At 45.2% G+C, this 18,671-nt stretch overlaps 1 protein-coding gene across 1 annotated transcript; it reads right to left on the bottom strand.

Annotated features, from left to right (window-relative positions):
* Window positions 1-5,790: 5,790 nt before the first annotated feature.
* On the bottom strand, window positions 5,791-7,639 carry foxl1 (forkhead box L1). The gene has a single exon (XM_020455670.2). The coding sequence runs from the start codon at window positions 7,526-7,528 to the stop codon at window positions 6,308-6,310; it is 1,221 nt and encodes a 406-aa protein (XP_020311259.1). The 5' UTR covers window positions 7,529-7,639; the 3' UTR covers window positions 5,791-6,307.
* Between the last annotated feature and the right edge of the window lie 11,032 nt (window positions 7,640-18,671).

Genomic DNA, 18,671 nt, shown 5'->3' with positions numbered 1-18,671 from the left:
CCTGGACCCACTCCAATCCGCATACTGCCCCAACAGATCCACAGATGATGCAATATATTTTGCACTCCACACTCCCCTCACCCACCTGGACAAGAGGAATACCTATGTAAGGATGCTGTTCAATCATTACAGCTCAGCATTTAACACCATAGTCCCTTCCAAATCAAATCAAATTTGATTTGTCACATACACATGGTTAGCAGATGTTTATGCGAGTGTAGCGAAATGCTTGTGCTTCTAGTTCCTACAATGCAGTAATAACCAACAAGTAATCTAACTAACAATTCCAAAACTACTGTCTTATACACAGTGTAAGGGGATAAAGAATATGTACATAAGGATATTTGAATGAGTGATGGTACAGAGCAGCATAGGCAAGATACAGTAGATGGTATCGAGTACAGTATATACATATGAGATGAGTATGTAAACAAAGTGGCATAGTTAAAGTGGCTAGTGATACATGTATTACATAAGGATACAGTCGATGATATAGAGTACAGTATATACGTATGCATATGAGATGAATAATGTAGGGTAAGTAACATTATATAAGGTAGCATTGTTTAAAGTGGCTAGTGATATATTTACATAATTTCCCATCAATTCCCATTATTAAAGTGGCTGGAGTTGAGTCAGTGTCAGTGTGTTGGCAGCAGCCACTCAATGTTAGTGGTGGCTGTTTAACAGTCTGATGGCCTTGAGATAGAAGCTGTTTTTCAGTCTCTCGGTCCCAGCTTTGATGCACCTGTACTGACCTCGCCTTCTGGATGATAGCGGGGTGAACAGGCAGTGGCTCGGGTGGTTGATGTCCTTGATGATCTTTATGGCCTTCCTGTAACATCGGGTGGTGTAGGTGTCCTGGAGGGCAGGTAGTTTGCCCCCGGTGATGCGTTGTGCAGACCTCACTACCTTCTGGAGAGACTTACGGTTGAGGGCGGAGCAGTTGCCGTACCAGGCGGTGATACAGCCCGCCAGGATGCTCTCGATTGTGCATCTGTAGAAGTTTGTGAGTGCTTTTGGTGACAAGCCGAATTTCTTCAGCCTCCTGAGGTTGAAGAGGCGCTGCTGCGTCTTCTTCACGATGCTGTCTGTGTGAGTGGACCAATTCAGTTTGTCTGTGATGTGTATGCCGAGGAACTTAAAACTTGCTACCCTCTCCACTACTGTTCCATCGATGTGGATAGGGAGGTGTTCCCTCTGCTGTTTCCTGAAGTCCACAATCATCTCCTTAGTTTTGTTGACGTTGAGTGTGAGGTTATTTTCCTGACACCACACTCCGAGGGCCCTCACCTCCTCCCTGTAGGCCGTCTCGTCGTTGTTGGTAATCAAGCCTACCACTGTTGTGTCGTCCGCAAACTTGATGATTGAGTTGGAGGCGTGCGTGGCCACGCAGTCGTGGGTGAACAGGGAGTACAGGAGAGGGCTCAGAACGCACCCTTGTGGGGCCCCAGTGTTGAGGATCAGCGAGGAGGAGATGTTGTTGCCTACCCTCACCACCTGGGGGCGGCCCGTCACCAAGCTCATCACCAAGCTCAGGACCCTGGGACTGAACACCTCCTTCTGCAACTGGATCCTGAACTTCCTGATAGGCCGATCCCCCAGGTGGTGAAGCAAGTGACAAATTAAATGTGATTTGTAAGAGTTTTTTAAATTATACCTGAGTATTTTGGGTTGGTTAGTGACAGTTTGTAGGCTAGTAATGGGAGATGGGTGGAGATGTACCTCTAAAATGTCAGTGACTATTTGGTGAAGAGATTCTGCAGAAGTGGAGCAATAGATTCCAAAGTAGTCCAGTAACTGAAACTGTTTTGTGGATGTTGGTACTGTGAGGATCGACGCTGGAGACAGGAAGCAGGTACAGGGAGAACATTTAATGAAATACGGACATGAAAAAGGACAGGAACAGTGTCTGGACAGGGGACAAAATAACGACATCTGGTCCCCCGGAACAACCATGGGACCAGACAATTATAGACCGGGCAATCAACAATGGGAAGGAGTCCAAGTGCGTCCAATGAGCGCTGCTGCGCCTGGCATTACACCTGGGCGAGCCTGATGGGACGGCCGAGGCATGGGCGCTGGACAAGAAAGCTGGAGCATAGAACCCCGACGAACCGGCAGAGGCATGGGGTTGGCGAACAAGCTGAGGTGTGGGAGCCTAACGATCCGGTTGATGTGTGAAAGCCTGATGAACCGGCTGAGGCATGGGAGCCTGATGGCCAGCTGAAACATGACGTGGGGTGGGTGTCTGCCGAGCCCATCGGGGCAAGAAAAACATATCGAGCCTTCTAGGGCGTGGAATCCTGACCAGCTAACTGAGGCACCCCCAGTTCCATCGGTGACGGCACCCGGACGCGACATCACCAACAAAAACAAGGCCTCTCTGATGCTTCCAATTTTGGTGTCTGCATTCTGTGAGGATCGACACTGGAGACAGGAAGCAGGTACAGGGAGAACATTTAATGAATATCGGACATAAAACAGGACAGGAACAGCGTCTGGACAGGGGACAAAATAACGACATCAATGCAGACACAGGGAACAACCGGGGGAGCAGACAATTATTGAAACGATGTGCACTGAGAGTCGGGAAGCAAGTTCAGGGAGTGAGTGTTAATAAACAAACACAACATAATACAAGAATAAGAAACACAAACAACGCACAGAACTGACACAGGAACAGAAACAATAACGCCTGGGGAAGGAACCAAAGGGAGTGACATATATAGGGAAGGTAATCAGGGGGGTGATGGAGTACAGGTGAGTCTGAAGATGCACAATTGCCCATAATGATGGTGACAGGTGTGCGCCATAACGGGCAGCCTGGTGACAAAGCCAGCTGATTCCTATAATCCTCTTCAAATGATGGTTATTTGTGTATGATTTGTAAAGCTAAAAAACAATATTGAAAAGTTTGTTTTTGAAACGCGTTTGGTTGGTCCCTTCAAAATCATATTTTCATGGTTTGATCCACTCAGGTAATCATGCCATTTACTATGTAGGTCCAACTGTGTGGGTTTTACTGTGGTAATATTTTGTATATACTTTTTATAATGGATTTATGTCTATATGCTTTTGGATATTGCTGTCTTGTGTTTTGATGGAAAAACAACTGTCATCTGTGAGCATTTTTAAAACAGAGTTCTGTGTGAGAGAGTGAGTGAGTGAGTGAGTGAGTGAGTGAGTGAGTGAGTGAGTGAGTGAGTGAGTGAGTGAGTGAGTGAGTGTGTGTGTGTACTGTAAACAATGTCAGCGGCATGCATATGCCTGGTGGATATCTGAGGTGGATAATTATGTATAAAGTTTTGTGCCAGGAAACATAACTTGATTAGCAGCTAATGTTCCTTGCAGAGAGCCCATCAATCTTCATCACGGCCCTGCCCTCCCCTTGTGCTGAGTGTGTATTTGGACAAGTGTAGTTGGTTTATGTAGATAGTGAAAAAATATAACAAACATGTAGATTAAACCCCTTTTGAAGCTTGCCGTATTAAATGGCATGATTTAGTGCAGAATGAAGGACTGATTCCACATGAAATGAGAGTGATGACACTTTCCAAGACTTGCTCCATTTCTCTCACTCTATTTGACCCCACACTGATTCATTAAGCCTGGCCAACTCAGTCAAAAATTAATTATGGTGGGCAGACTCAACTTTGATTCAGAGACTGTGAGTGTGAACCACACAGTAAACCCTACACTATATAATATATATGCCTCACTACAACACCATTCATCCCTAGAAATCATCTCATCCACCTATATATCTTCCCTGTCAGCCCTCCATTTTACTACTGCAGTCTTGTTCCCCTGAATGATATCATGGAGTATGTTCCTCATAGGTGGTCTGACTGTTGGTTAGTTAGAGGAATGAGAAGCCAACCGGCGATTTTAAAGGTTACTAAATCCAAACAATTCAGTGAACTGACTTGAATACCTACACTTTAGGTCTAAAAAATTAAAAATACATCAAAACACATCAGTGTTTCAGTCTAAAATTCTGCACTATTGCAATTGATCTGGTTGTTATTAGTGTGTCGATGGGTACTATATTAAAGAATAAAATGTACCTCATTCAGAGAGATTTCAGATTTGTTTTCCATTAAAATAAATAAGAATGAGAGGACTGCCTCTTGGGTCTGAAGTCCAAATTAGGATCATTTTTCAATTCAAACACTTAGAAGGGTCAACAGACTCTTATTCATCATTTATTTGTGTGTTATGCCTTAGAAATAGAGATCAGAGAGCAGAACAGTTGAACCACTGGGTGGCACTAGAACATTCAGCCATCCTGTTGTGGTTGTGTCTAGAGATCATTACTCTCGCCAATTATTAACTAACTTTACAGTTAGTTGTTGGTTGAAGAGTTTGCTCTAGAGACTAGAAATTACTTAGAATATATGCTGACATCATAAGTCTCAATAGTCATGATGTTAGGGAGTGGTATCTCAGACCAGTAGAAGTGTGTTTAAATGTGAACTGAACTTAGTTTTCAGTCATTTACTTAGGTTGCGTTTAGACAGGCAGTCCAATTCTGATCTTTTTTTCTACTGATTGGTCTTCGACCAATCACATCAGATGTTTTCACATCAGATCTTGTTCAGAGCTGGTCTGATTGGTCAAGACAATTAGAGAGAGAAAAAAATCAGAATTTGTCACAATAATTCAATCAGAATAACATTGAGATGGATATTCTTCATATTTTAATTAAATGCATGAAATTTGGGAAAAAACAACCACTTTGGTGCATCAGATTAATTTGAAGAAATTCTTATAAACAAAAGATTTAGTTTCAGATGCTTAGTTCTTGTTTGTTGAGGATCCTCAGTTTAGCAGAGCCACAGTATCTTACAGAAAGTGCTACATAATCTGTCAATAGAGTTGAAGACTAAATGTGCTGATGACTGTTTGAGCTGAGCAGGCTAGGGAATGGAACCTCTTTTTCTCCTCAAAAGGTTTTCAGCATGACGTTTTATTTACACATCTGACCAAAAGAATCCTATACACAGGAAATGCTTGTGATTGTGAGTTCCTCTCCTCAAATGTGGGGAAGTTTATTTATTTCCACAGGCATTCCTGATTTGCACTCTCAAGGTCTGCAGTGAGGGTTTCAGAGGAGTATAAATTTAAGCTATATTTAGAAGTGGGAGTTTGGGCTAAGAGTTTTCATGATTATGTTGTCAATAACGCTCTGATTTCATGCAGGTGTCATAACAAAACCCCACAAACCTACTGCTTATTTATGCGACTGTATACAGTATGCAACTTTACAGTTCAATACCATAACAACTTTCATTCACTGTAAATCACATAGTGACCTCAAGGAAACAGATGGCAATGCTCTGGTTGATACAGTATTTGTGTTAACAGCACTTTTTGCAATGGGAAATTTGATCAACTGGTAAACAAATGTATGTTTACTGGTGCCCATAGCTCTAATTCTGATGCAATAGGCCTACATACTGTGGGTCATGAACACGTTTAACTCTTCCCTTCATAATTTAGGCTAATAACCTGCCCAGGGACTGCGGTTGAAAATTAGCCGGCTGGCTAAAACCGGAACATTTACTGAAACGTTGATTAATGTGCACTGTCCCTGTAAAAATTAAATAAACTCAGTAAGTCTGTATGAGGGAGAGCATTGAAGACCGGCTGCAGGGCTATACTGAAGAATGCATGACCAAATGTAATGATTTTTACGTTTTATAGGCTAAGATTGAATGTGTTAGTTACACTGCAATGTCCTCAATTTACTTTTGTCAATTTTCATAGAATTAAATCAAGCTGATGTGCAATGTATTCTTTTAGTTTATTACGGTTTGTTTTTACATTCAAGATGGAAAAAGAAAACTTTGTAAAATTATATATATTTTCAGATACCATAATGCTACCACTTTAACATTGAAATGTAACACCGGAGGATCAGCACAGAATATAACTCACACAACAGCGAAATGGCAGGCACTCCGATGACAAGCTCAGAGCTACTACATATAAAACCCTCATTATAATAAACATTTACATTTACTAAAACAACATACTCATGAGGGCTTTTCGTCAAATGCAAAGTTATTTTACCAGCTCATGGGAAGTGAAGGTAGCCTAATAATCATAATCATAATCATAAATGTAATCATAATTGGTTCATCGTTATAGTGCTGATAGGCTCTTGATCAGATGGTTGTAGAAGTCAAATTATTAATATCATATTCTCTCTTCCCACTGCACGAAAATGGTGACACTCGTGCGTAATATCATTAGATGTTCCCATTTTATCACATCACCTCTCGTTTGTATATCACTTTGCCTATTTGAAATGTAGAACTTTCTCAGGGCAGGTGAATGATAAGTAAGAGCAAAGAGGAAATTCCATCTGGTACAGCTGGTGCGTGCGTGCACCCAAGATAACAGACGAATTGAATGTGTGACTTTGGGGGTCCAAGCCCGTCTGTGCTGTCACACCAATGCTGCTTTTGTGCATTTGGTTTCCCTTTTTTGATAAGATACTGTCTATGCTAAAACATTTTGATTTGTCCGTTGCTCTGCTTGGGACGGTGGGTATAATGTCCTTTGTTCTGCACAGAATAGATGAGTTCAAGTTCACCGCGCAACCGGACAGGACAGGAGACCCGTTCTCCCTCCCATCAAACGCTAGTATGCTGCTGTCTGGTTCAACCTCGTGGAGGGAAGACGCTCCTGAAAGATGCGCTGCGTCCAACCAGACCCTGTGGTCCTGAACTGGTATGCACCTTGGACCGAGGCGCGCGTCAGTGGATTGACTGCCGTACATGTCCTGCGTGGATTCAATTTGGATTTCATTGTGCACATTTAATTTTGGGCCATGGCCAGACCCACTTTGCTGCATCCCAACATTGTTGAACTCACCAAGAACATATTTTAAATCTGAACATTTCTCATAACATCTATGCTGTTGTTCCATCTCTGTGCCCACCACAGCTGACATTGGCCTACCCATCCTCCTCAGGTAAGCATCAGCTGGAAGTTTAGACCCTGTCGGGTTCGAGGAGACCGGGCCCCTGTTCCTCTTGTGAGTAGTTTTGGACTCTGCAGTCTCTTGACCCTTTAGTTTTCTCTTCCTCCGTCTATAGTTTCCGTGGTCGAACATGTCCAGACACTTGGTGTCCAAAGTCCAGTAGCTGCCTTTACCGGGCCGGCCCTTCTCTCTCGGTACCTTGATGAAACAGTCATTTAGAGAGAGGTTGTGACGGATTGAGTTCTGCCAGCCCTGCTTGTTGTCATGGTAAAAAGGGAAGTGGTCCATGATAAACTGGTAAATGCCGCTCAGCGTCGCGCGCTTCTCTGGCGCGCCCTTTATAGCCATTGCGATAAGTGCAATGTAGCTGTACGGAGGTTTTTGCGGAGGTTCCTGCCGATTCGGGACGAACCCCAAAGCGGGAAGAATGGTACCGCCGTCGCCTCCATATAAGTAAATCAAGGAGGAATTGGAGAGATTGAGCGCGGAGGGTGAAACTCCAAGCTGTGGCACTCTGCTGTGGTACAGACTCATGACGCTGGAGCGCTATTTCCTTCCCAAGGAAACTTTAGCCCGTAGAGAGTGCTGCTCTTGGAATGACGGGCTCACGCTGCGTCCCTGCCTCATGAGTCTAGAAATGTTAAATAATTGTTGTACGTTTGCTGTTTTATGTTGACTTTGCACTGGAAAATAAATGTTCGATCATAAACACTCGTTGTGTTTTCAGCCCACCCACATTAATTAAAAAGTTCATTGCCGAAAGCGGCTCTCTCTCCGCGTGTCCCCTGCGTACCAGCCAATGGTGTGCTTGGTTATTCCCTCATTTGTTTATAGAATTAGTCTGTTGATAAGTCTGCCCACCCAAGTTGAATCAAGCTGTGTTTATTTGGAAAAATTTCCGGGCACCCAATACATAAACGCACTGATCTGATGTTTGAAATATCACGTCCACCCTTGACGCTCAAAGTTGCTCACACAGAGAGAACAAGCAAACGGTCGAGTTCTTTCTGGACGTTGCTGTGGGTTACTTGAAATGAAAACAAAGAGTATAAAAGAAAAATAACTTAAACAATTGTCTTTTAACTCAAGTTGTGACAGACCCCCCTACATTAGCAATAAAAAAAGACAGAAGGTATAGCCTATAATTTACACATTTAATCCCCAAACCTGCATGGTGTAAATAGGCACAGCTTTTATTTCATTTATAGCAATACATAAAAATATACTTTAGGTAATTGTTTTATAATAGAGAATATCCCTCTGCTATACTGCTTGAAAAAAAATTAACACAGTGTTTTAACGGTTTTATCAAGAGATGAGTGAGAAAGCCACCCACTGCCATAAAAGGACAATTTGGCAGGACGTGAAGGTAAACAGTATTATTTGTGGATGCGTGCATGATGCTTTATATTATGTATTTTCCTGTTTATAAGACGGAGGAGGATTATAACAACTTTACAAGTGCACACAGCTGGCCGGTGCTTACATTACGAGTTTGGAGGTTTCAGCATATATAAACTCTGGAGTTTTTTTTTTGAGTTTGTCTTTTTTCCTCTCCTCACAAACTATGATTCATTAAGAAATAAGCCAACATGGCCAAAAGCAGCCTATATGTATCCCTCAAGTACTTAGACCACACATTCATCTGATGTTGTAGGGTGCTGTTGCAGACCATTCCGTTCATTGGCCTAAAATAAAATATATAGAAATATAGCCCGCTATAAGAGTGACATATTTGACATTTACATTTTAAACATAATATATGTGGGTGAATGCAAAAATGAAAATAATGCGGTCAATGAGCTCAGGCTATAGTCTATTTTAATGTAAGCTATTTTTTATAACTGTTTTGTGGACATCATAAACTTGGCCTACACATTTTTTGGGGTTCGGTTAGTGGCTAGATGGCCATTAGAAAGTCATTGTATAACCAGTAACACCTGGGGGTAATGAAAATTGAGAAATGAAAACGTTTAATTTTTATAGAAAAATAGGATATATAGGTCCCCCTTGAATGATATCAATATTGCATTGACATACCGTGTTTAAATTGCATTGGAGAAAGTGTGAAATACTATCGAATTATTTGATCACTGAAATGCCCCAAAGGAGTTCAGAGCAACCCTGACAAGCATATACGGATTACAGTTTTGGTTAAAGACAGTAGGCCTGCTTTCCGGGAACAAAAAAGATACATTTGGCGACATCTACAGGCAAGAACGAGAATTGTGGATTTTTTGTATCCTTTGAATATTTGAAAATAGTTCACACACTGACGTTATGGTTTTTCCGCTGTCATATTATTTTGCAGTCTTGCTGCATGCTGCAGCACAAAGATGGTTGAGAAGAACAACATCATTTATGGCCTATGTGTTATGATTATTTGTTGGTATTGCTCTGGTCCATGCACATTAAACGGATGCACATGCAGCTCATATGCTGCGTTCATAATACGTGGGAAACTCGGAAAATACTACTTGTAAACGGGAAGCAAAGACTTGTGTGCATTCACCTGCTTTGAACTCGGTATGGACATACTTGCGAACAGTTTCTCAGTTTCCAAAATTCTCAGCCATAAAATTCTTAAAATAACTAACACTGTTATTGCACAACTGCCATCTGTAGGATTATAAGGAGAGTCCTTGGCTTTGTTAAAGTATGGCGCTTTTGGCAAACAAGCTGCGTCAACCATAAACTAAAAATACAGATTTAATGCTCATAAACAAATTAAAGTATTCAAAAAACATATGAATAGTTGTTTTTAAATAAATATTATTTTGTGACATTTAACTGCAGCAAATGCTGTTATCTAGGTTATTTCCCTAGTATGTGATGTCAGAGTTCAGCATGTGGGAGAAGTCGGAGCTCAGAGATGATATTGTATTTTTACTCATCTAAAATGTATGTTACATACACAGTTTACAGCAGATATAAGGTGCAGCGAAATGCTTGTGCGAGCTCCCTTTACAATGCAGTACATTAATCAATAATAACAATGAAAATAATCAAGTCAATTAATTACAAGTAGTAGGATTTAAGTAATTATAGCATCATAATGAATGATGCAAAAAAAACGTGCAGTTGAGAGGATTATGTTAGTTAATGTAAAGACCAACGATTATGCATATTTTTTAGTCATGAAGTTAATTTACGAAAATGGCTATTTAGCAAGCTATCTGAATAGCTAACATTAGCCAGCTAGCTAGGAAAGGAGACGCTTAAGCACATACTTGGACCATACACCCACTCTGAATAGCACGCCTGAGATTGCTTTGCAATGCATGCATTTAGCCACTGATTCCTTCCAAACCACTCATTGTTGAATTTGCGATTTCCAAATTGTTGTGTAAAGTTTGTCCAATTTCTCGTCATAATTCACTTCGTATGACAAAGATTGAAAATGATTTGCCAGTAGATTGTCAAGTTGATTCATGATGATGACTGCAATTTTGCTAGCTAATATCAAAGATACATAACATGATTTGACGTCATTTTATCTGTGGCCAATGACCTTGAGCCTTCTTGGATGGTTACTTCTAATGTAACTCTTTGGCAGCTTGAATTTTTCAGCTCTCCCGGTAGATGTAGTGTCCCCATGAGTGACAGAACACTGAGCCAATGACTGCGCAACTAGAGAACATTACCAACCCCTACACTCCGTATTTTCCGCTGGCTGCCCCACCACCACAGAAAGCCCTGAGCTAGGCTCAAACGCCTGCATTTTGGAGCTGCATTACTCAAGAAAGCAAAAAAGAGACCATGTTTGTATAAATCTTTATTAATGCAATGATTTTGGTTTTTGTACAATGTTTGTAAACTGATATGACACGTATTAATGCCAAAATAACATGCAAAACAGGCAAAAAATATATATAATATACTTTTACATTATTATTATTATTATTATTTATTTTTTAGATAAAGAGCCCCACCTGCCCTGAATGACCGGTCGCCACTGCCCAGTTGGCCGGAAGGTTATCTTAAGAGTGGGTGAGGTGGCAATGACGGGACTGGAGGTTGACATCCTCTCTCACATCAAAACATACCTTCAGAATAGAGAGAGATGGATATATATAGAGAGAGAGAGATGGCATGATTTAAGCCTGGTGTCTTGAATTCTAACATCAGGTGGTACAAAACAAGCACAAAACCTTGACCTTGTATCATTAACTCTGGGACTTTTACATCTCTATCTGTATTTCAATGTAAAGCATCTCTTTAACAATACTTCCTGTTGACCCAACCAAGTAACCTCTCACCTCTACTCATACTGGGCTTATAAACAACCAAAAACGAAGACTTTTCAAATCAAAGTTGCAAAATAACTACAGCAAGTTCTGGGAAATGTTTTGATTGTGGTATGGTTAAAGTAACTCTGATTGTAAACTGAGCAAAAAAAGAAACATCCTCTCACTGTCAACTGCATTTATTTTCAGCAAACTTAACGTGTAAATATTTGTATGAACATAACAAGAGGGAGGGGGGGGTCAAAATCAAAAGTAACAGTCAGTATCTGGTGTGGCCACCAACTGCATTAAGTACTGCAGTGCACCTCCTCCTCATGGACTGCACCAGATTTGCCAGTTCCTTTTTAAAAATATTATTTTACCCCCTTTTTTCTCCCCAATTTCGTGGTATTCAATTGGTAGTAGTTACAGTCTTGTCTCATCGCTGCAACTCCCGTATGGACTCGGCAGAGGCGAAGGTCGAGAGCCATGCGACCTCCGAAACACAACACAACCTAGCCGCACTGCTTCTTGACACAATGCACATCCAACCCGGAAGCCAGCCGCACCAATGTGTCGGAGGAAACACCGTGCTCCTGGCGACCTGGTCAGCGTGCACTGCGCCCGGCCCGACACTGAGACAAGGATATCCCTGCCAGCCAAACCCTACCTAACCCGGATGGCGCTGGGCTAATTGTACGCCGCCCCATGGACCTCCCAGTCAAGGTCAGCTGCGACAGAGCCTGGGCTCGAACCCAGAATCTGTGGTTCGAGCCCAGGCTGCGATGTAGTGCCTTAGACCACTGCTCCACCTGGGAGGCAATTTGCCAGTTCTTGCTGTGAGATGTTACCCCACTCTTCCACCAAGGCACCTGCAAGTTCCCGGACATTTCTGGGGGGAATGGCCCTAGCCCTCACCCTCCGATCCAACAGGTCCCATAATTGCTCAATGGGATTGATATCCGGGCTCTTTGCTGGACATGGCAGAACACTGGCATTCCTGTCTTGCAGGAAATCACGCACAATCACCCTCCACCTCCAAATCGATCCCGCTGCAGAGTACAGGCCTCGGTGTAACGCTCATTCCTTTGATGATAAACGCGAATCTGACCATCACCCCTGTTGAGACAAAACCGCGACTCGTCAGTGAAGAGCACTTTTTGCCAGTCCTGTCTGGTCCAGCAACGGTGGTTTTGTGCCCGAAGGCTACGTTGTTGCTGGTGATGTCTGGTGAGGACCTGCCTTACAACAGGCCTACAAGCCCTCAGTCCAGCCTCTCACAGCCTATTGAGGACAGTCTGAACACTGATGGAGGGATTGTGCGTTCCTGGTGTAACTCGGGCAGTTGTTGTTGCCATCCTGTACCTGTCCCGCAGGTGTGATGTTCGGATGTACCGATCCTGTGCAGGTGTTGTTACACGTGGTCTGCCACTGTGAGGATAATCAGCTGTTCATCCTGTCTCCCTGTAGCGCTGTCTTAAGCGTCTCACAGTACGGACATTGCAAATTATTGCCCTGGCCATGCCTCCTTGCAGCATGCCTAAGGCACGTTCACGCAGATGAGCAGGGACCCTGGGAATCTTTCTTTTGGGTTTTTTCAGAGCCAGTAGAAAGGCCTGTTTAGTGTCCTAAGTTTTCATAACTGTGACCTTAATTGCCTACCGTCTCTAAGCTGTTAGTGTCTTAATGACCATTCCACAGGTGCATGTTAATTAATTGTTCATTGAACAAGTATGGGAAACAGTGTTAAAAGCCTTTACAATGAAGATCTACTGTATGAAGTTATTTAGATTTTTACGAATTATCTTTGAAAGACAGTGTCACGCCTTGGTCTTAGTAGTTTGTGTTTTCTTTAATTATTTGTTCAGGCCAGGGTGTGACATGGGGTTATTGTATTGTCTTATTGGGGTTTTTGTAGGCATTGGGATTGTGGTTGATTAGGGGTGTGTTTAGTATAGGCTTGGCTGCCTGAGGCGGTTCTCAATCAGAGTCAGGTGATTCTCGTTGTCTCGGATTGGGAACCGTATTTAGGTAGCCCCTTTCACTTTGTATTTCGTGGGTGATTGTTCCTGTCTCTGTGTAGTTTCACCAGATAGGCTGTAATTAGGTTCACGTTCCGTTTGTTGTTTTGTATTTTTGTATAGTTGTTTCATGTATCGTCATTTATTCATTAAAGATCATGAATAACCACCACGCTGCATTTCGGTCCGACTCTCTTTCGACAAACGAAGAACGCCGTTACAGAATCACCCACCACACACGGACCGAGTGGCGTGGTTACAGGCAGCGACAACAGGAGCGAAAGGAGGTACTTACGAGACGCTGTTATGAGGACGTTATGGACAGCAGAAGCATGGAGTATACGACATGGGATGAAATAGACAGGTGGGCGGCTGACCCAGAGAGAGTGCCTGAGCCCGCCTGGGATTCGCTAGAGCAGTGCGAAGAGGGCTATAGGCGAATGGAGTTGGAGAAACAGACACGGCGGCGCAGAGCGAAACCCGAGAGTCACCCCAAAACATTTATTGGGAGGGGGGGGGGCTCAGAGGGAGAGTGACTGAGTCAGGAGATAGACCTGAGCCAACTCTCCCTGTTTATCGTGAGGAGCCAAGGAGGAGACCAGAACCAGAGCCGGTGTTGGAGGTGAGCGAAACAGAGACTGTGAAGGAGTTAATGGGGAAATTGGAGGATGGAATTCGCCCGATGGAACGTGTTGGGGATTTGATGGCACCTGGGTTAGCGCTCCATACTCGTCCTGAGGTGCGTGTTAGTCGGCTGGTGAAGTTGGTGCCAGCAACACGCACCAGGCCTCCTGTGCACATCCCTAGCCTTGCACGTCCTGTGCCAACACTGCTCTCAAGATCTCCAGTACGCCTTCACGGTCTAGCCCATCCTGTGCCACCTCCACACTCCAGTCCTCCGGTAGCAGCTCCCCGCACCAGGCTTCCTGTGCGTGTCCTCGGTTCAGTACCACCAGTTCCAGCACCACGCACCAGGCCTTCAGTGCGCCTCGCCTGTTCAGCGCAGCCAGCGCTTTCCTCCTCTCCTGCGCTGCTGGAGTCTCCCGCCTGTTTAGCGCAGCCAGAGCCTTCCTCCTCTACAGCGCTGCCGGAGCCTCCCGCCTGTTCAGTGCAGCCAGAGCCTTTCTCCTCTCCAGCGCTGCCGGAGCCTCCCGCCTGTTTAGCGCAGCCAGAGCCTTTCTCCTCTCCTGCGCTGCCGGAGTCTCCCGCCTGTTCAGCGCAGCCAGAGCTGCCAGCCTGCATGGAGAAGCCAGAGCTGCCAGCCTGCATGGAGCAGCCAGAGCTGTCAGTCTGCATGGAGCAGCCAGAGCTGTAAGTCTGCATGGAGCAGCCAGAGCTGTCAGTCTGCATGGAGCAGCCAGAGCTGTCAGTCTGCATGGAGCAGCCAGAGCTGTCAGTCTGCATGGAGCAGCCAGAGATGTCAGTCTGCATGGAGCAGCCAGAGATGTCAGTCTGCATGGAGCAGCCAGAGCTGTCAGTCTGCATGGAGCAGCCAGAGCTGTCAGTCTGCATGAAGCAGCCAGAGCTGTCAGTCTGCATGGAGCAGCCAGAGATGTCAGTCTGCATGGAGCAGCCAGATATGTCAGTCTGCATGGAGCAGCCAGAGCTGTCAGTCTGCATGGAGCAGCCAGAGCTGTCAGTCTGCATGGAGCAGCCAGAGCTGTCAGTCTGCATGAAGCAGCCAGAGATGCCAGTCTACATGGTGCAGCCAGAGCTGCCAGTCTGCATGAAGCAGCCAGAGATGTCAGTCTGCATGGAGCAGCCAGAGCTGTCAGTCTGCATGGAGCAGCCAGAGCTGTCAGTCTACATGAAGCAGCCAGAGTTGTCAGTCTGCAAGGAGCTGCCAGTCTTCAATGAGCTGCCAGTCTGCAAGGAGCTGCAAGGAGCTGCCATTCTGCAAGGAGCTGTCAGTCTGCAAGGAGCCGCCAGTCTGCCCAGCGCCACCAGTGCCGCCAGTGCCGCCAGTCTGCCCAGCGCCGCCAGTGCCCCCAGTCTGCCCAGCGTCGCCAGTCTGCCCAGCGTCGCCAGTCTGCCCAGCGTCGCTAGTCTGCCCTGCGTCGCCAGTCTGTCAGGATCAGTTAGATCCACCAGTCAGCCAGGATCCACCAGTCTGCCAGGATCCGCCAGAAGTGCCAGTCAGCCAGGATCCGCCAGAAGTGCCAGTCGGCCAGGATCTGCCAGTAGTGCCAGTCGGCCAGGATCTGCCAGTCGGCCAGGATCCGCCAGTCAGCCAGGATCTGCCAGTCAGCCAGGATTCGCCAGTCAGCCAGGATCCACCAGTCTTCCAGGATCCGCCAGGATCTGCCAGTCGGCCAGGATCCGCCAGTCAGCCAGGATCCGCCAGTCAGCCAAGATCTGCCAGTCAGCCAGGATCCACCAGTCAGCCAGGATCTGCCAGTTAACCAGATTCTTCCAGATCAGCCTGTCAGCCAGTCTCTTCCAGATCTGCCAGTCAACCAGAATCTTCCAGATCTGCTAGTCAACCAGAATCTTCCAGATCTGCTAGTCAACCAGAATCTTCCAGATCTGCTAGTCAACCAGAATCTTCCAGATCTGCTAGTCAACCTGAATCTTCCAGATCCGCCAGCCAGCCAGGATCTACCGGAGCCTACTACCTACCTGAGCTTCATCTCAGTACTGGGCTTCCTCTCAGTTCCGGGCTGCCCCTCAGTTCCGGGCTGCCCCTCAGTCCCGAGCTGCCCCTCAGTCCCGAGCTGCCCCTCAGTTCCGAGCTGCCCCTCAGTCCCGAGCTGCCCCTCAGTCCCGAACTTCCACTCAGTCCCGAGCTGCCCCTCAGTCCCGAGCTGCCCCTCAGTCCCGAGCTGCCTCAGTCCCGAGCTGCCCCTCAGTCACGAGCTGCTCCTCAGTTCTGTGGGGTTCTGGGTGAGGACTATTAGGCCATGGTCGGCGGCGAGGGTGGATTATCCCAGGACGCGAAGGGGAGGAACTAGGATATTTATGAAGTGGGGTCCACGTCCCGAGCCGGAGCCGCCACCATGGACAGACGCCCACCCGGACCCTCCCTATGGGTTTGAGGTGCGTCCGGGAGTCCGCACCTTAGGGGGGGGGTTCTGTCACGCCTTGGTCTTAGTAGTTTGTGTTTTCTTTAATTATTTATTCAGGCCAGGGTGTGACATGGGGTTATTGTATTGTCTTATTGGGGTTTTTGTAGGCATTGGGATTGTGGTTGATTAGGGGTGTGTCTAGTATAGGCTTGGCTGCTTGAGGCGGTTCTCAATCAGAGTCAGGTGATTCTCGTTGTCTCGGATTGGGAACCGTATTTAGGTAGCCTGAGTTTCACTTTGTATTTCGTGGGTGATTGTTCCTGTCTCTGTGTAGTTTCACCAGATAGGCTGTAATTAGGTTTTCACGTTCCGTTTGTTGTTTTGTATTTTTGTATAGTTGTTTCATGTATCGTCATTTCTTCATTAAAGATCATGATTAACCACCACGCTGCATTTCGGTCCGACTCTCTTTCGACAAACGAAGAACGCCGTTACAGACAGGGTCCATAAAAAGGGACTTCTCTTTTTTTGTTTACATATGAGATGAGTAATGCCAGATATGTAAACATTATTAAGTGACTAAAATACTGTAGAAGAGTATAGAATACAGTATAAACATATGAGATGAATAATGCAAGATATGTAAACATTAAGTGACTAAGATACCGTAGAGTAATATAGAATTGAATACAGCTGTAACGGCTCTCGTTTGAAGGAAGAGTGGACCAAAGCGCAGCGTGGAAAGTGTTCATGATCTTTATTGTCAAGAATCACTCAAACAAAAATAACGAATACAAAAACGAAAGCGAACAGTTCCGTCAGGCACAGATACTAAACGGAAAACAACACCCCACAAAACCCCAACGGAAAATGACAACTTATATATGATCCCCAATCAGAGACAACGATAGACAGCTGCCTCTGATTGGGAACCACACTAGGCAAGAACAATAAAGAAATAGAAAACATAGATTCTCCCACCTGAGTCACACCCTGACCTAACCAAACATAGAGAATAAATAAGGATCTCTAAGGTCAGGGCGTGACAACAGCAGATACATATGAGATGAGTAATGCCAGATACAGTGGGGAGAACAAGTATTTGATACACTGCCGATTTTGCAGGTTTTCCTACTTACAAAGCATGTAGAGGTCTGTAATTTTTATCAACAAAAATCCAGAAAATCACATTGTATGATTTTTAAGCAATTAATTTGCACTTTATTGCATGACATAAGTATTTGATCACCTACCAACCAGTAAGAATTCCGGCTCTCGCAAACCTGTTCGTTTTTCTTTAAGAAGCCATCCTGTTCTCCACTCATTACCTGTATTAACTGCACCTGTTTGAACTCATTACCTGCGTAAAAGACACCTGTCCACACACTCATAAAGACTCCAACCTCTCCACAATGGCCACGACCAGAGTGCTGTGTAAGGACATCAGGGGTAAAATTGTAGACCTGCACAAGGCTGGGATGGGCTACAGGACAATAGGCAAGCAGCTTGGTGAGAAGGCAACAACTGTTGGTGCAATTATTAGAAAATGGAAGAAGTTCAAGATGACGGTCAATCACCCTCGGTCTGGGGCTCCATGCAAGATCTCACCTTGTGGGGCATCAATGATCATGAGGAAGGTGAGGGATCAGCCCAGAACTACACGGCAGGACCTGGTCAATGACCTGAAGAGAGCTGGGACCACAGTCTCAAAGAAAACCATTAGTAACACACTACGCCGTCATGGATTAAAAACCTGCAGCGCACGCGAGATCCCCCTACTCAAGCCAGCGCATGTCCAGGCCCGTCTGAAGTTTTACAATGACCATCTGGATGATCCAGAGGAGGAATGGGAGAAGGTCATGTGGTCTGATGAGACAAAAATAGAGCTTTTTGGTCAAAACTCCACTCGCCGTGTTTGGAGGAAGAAAAAGGATGAGTACAACCCCAAGAACACCATCCCAACCATGAAGCATGGAGGTGGAAACATCATTCTTTGGGGATGCTTTTCTGCAAAGGGGATAGGGCGACTGCACCGTAGTGAGGGGAGGATGGATGGGGCCATGTATCGCGAGATCTTGGCCAACAACCTCCTTCCCTCAGTAAGAGCATTGAAGATGGTTCGTGGCTGGGTCTTCCAGCATGACAACGACCCGAAACACACAGCCAGGGCAACTAAGGAGGTAAGAAGCATCTCAAGGTCCTGGAGTGGGCTAGCCAGTCTCCAGACCTGATCCCAATAGAAAATCTTTGGAGGGAGCTGAAAGTCCGTATTGCCCAGCGACAGCCCCGAAACCTGAAGGATCTGGAGAAGGTCTGTATGGAGGAGTGGGCCAAAATCCCTGCTGCAGTGTGTGCAAACCTGGTCAAGAACTACAGGGAACGTATGATCTCTGTAATTGCAAACAAAGGTTTCTGTACCAAATAT

This window comes from Oncorhynchus kisutch, linkage group LG22 (assembly GCF_002021735.2).
Source record: "Oncorhynchus kisutch isolate 150728-3 linkage group LG22, Okis_V2, whole genome shotgun sequence".
NCBI classification, from domain to species: Eukaryota; Metazoa; Chordata; class Actinopteri; order Salmoniformes; family Salmonidae; genus Oncorhynchus; species Oncorhynchus kisutch.
Note: the sequence above shows the minus strand (reverse complement) of the source record. Positions and strands in the feature narration are given on the sequence as shown.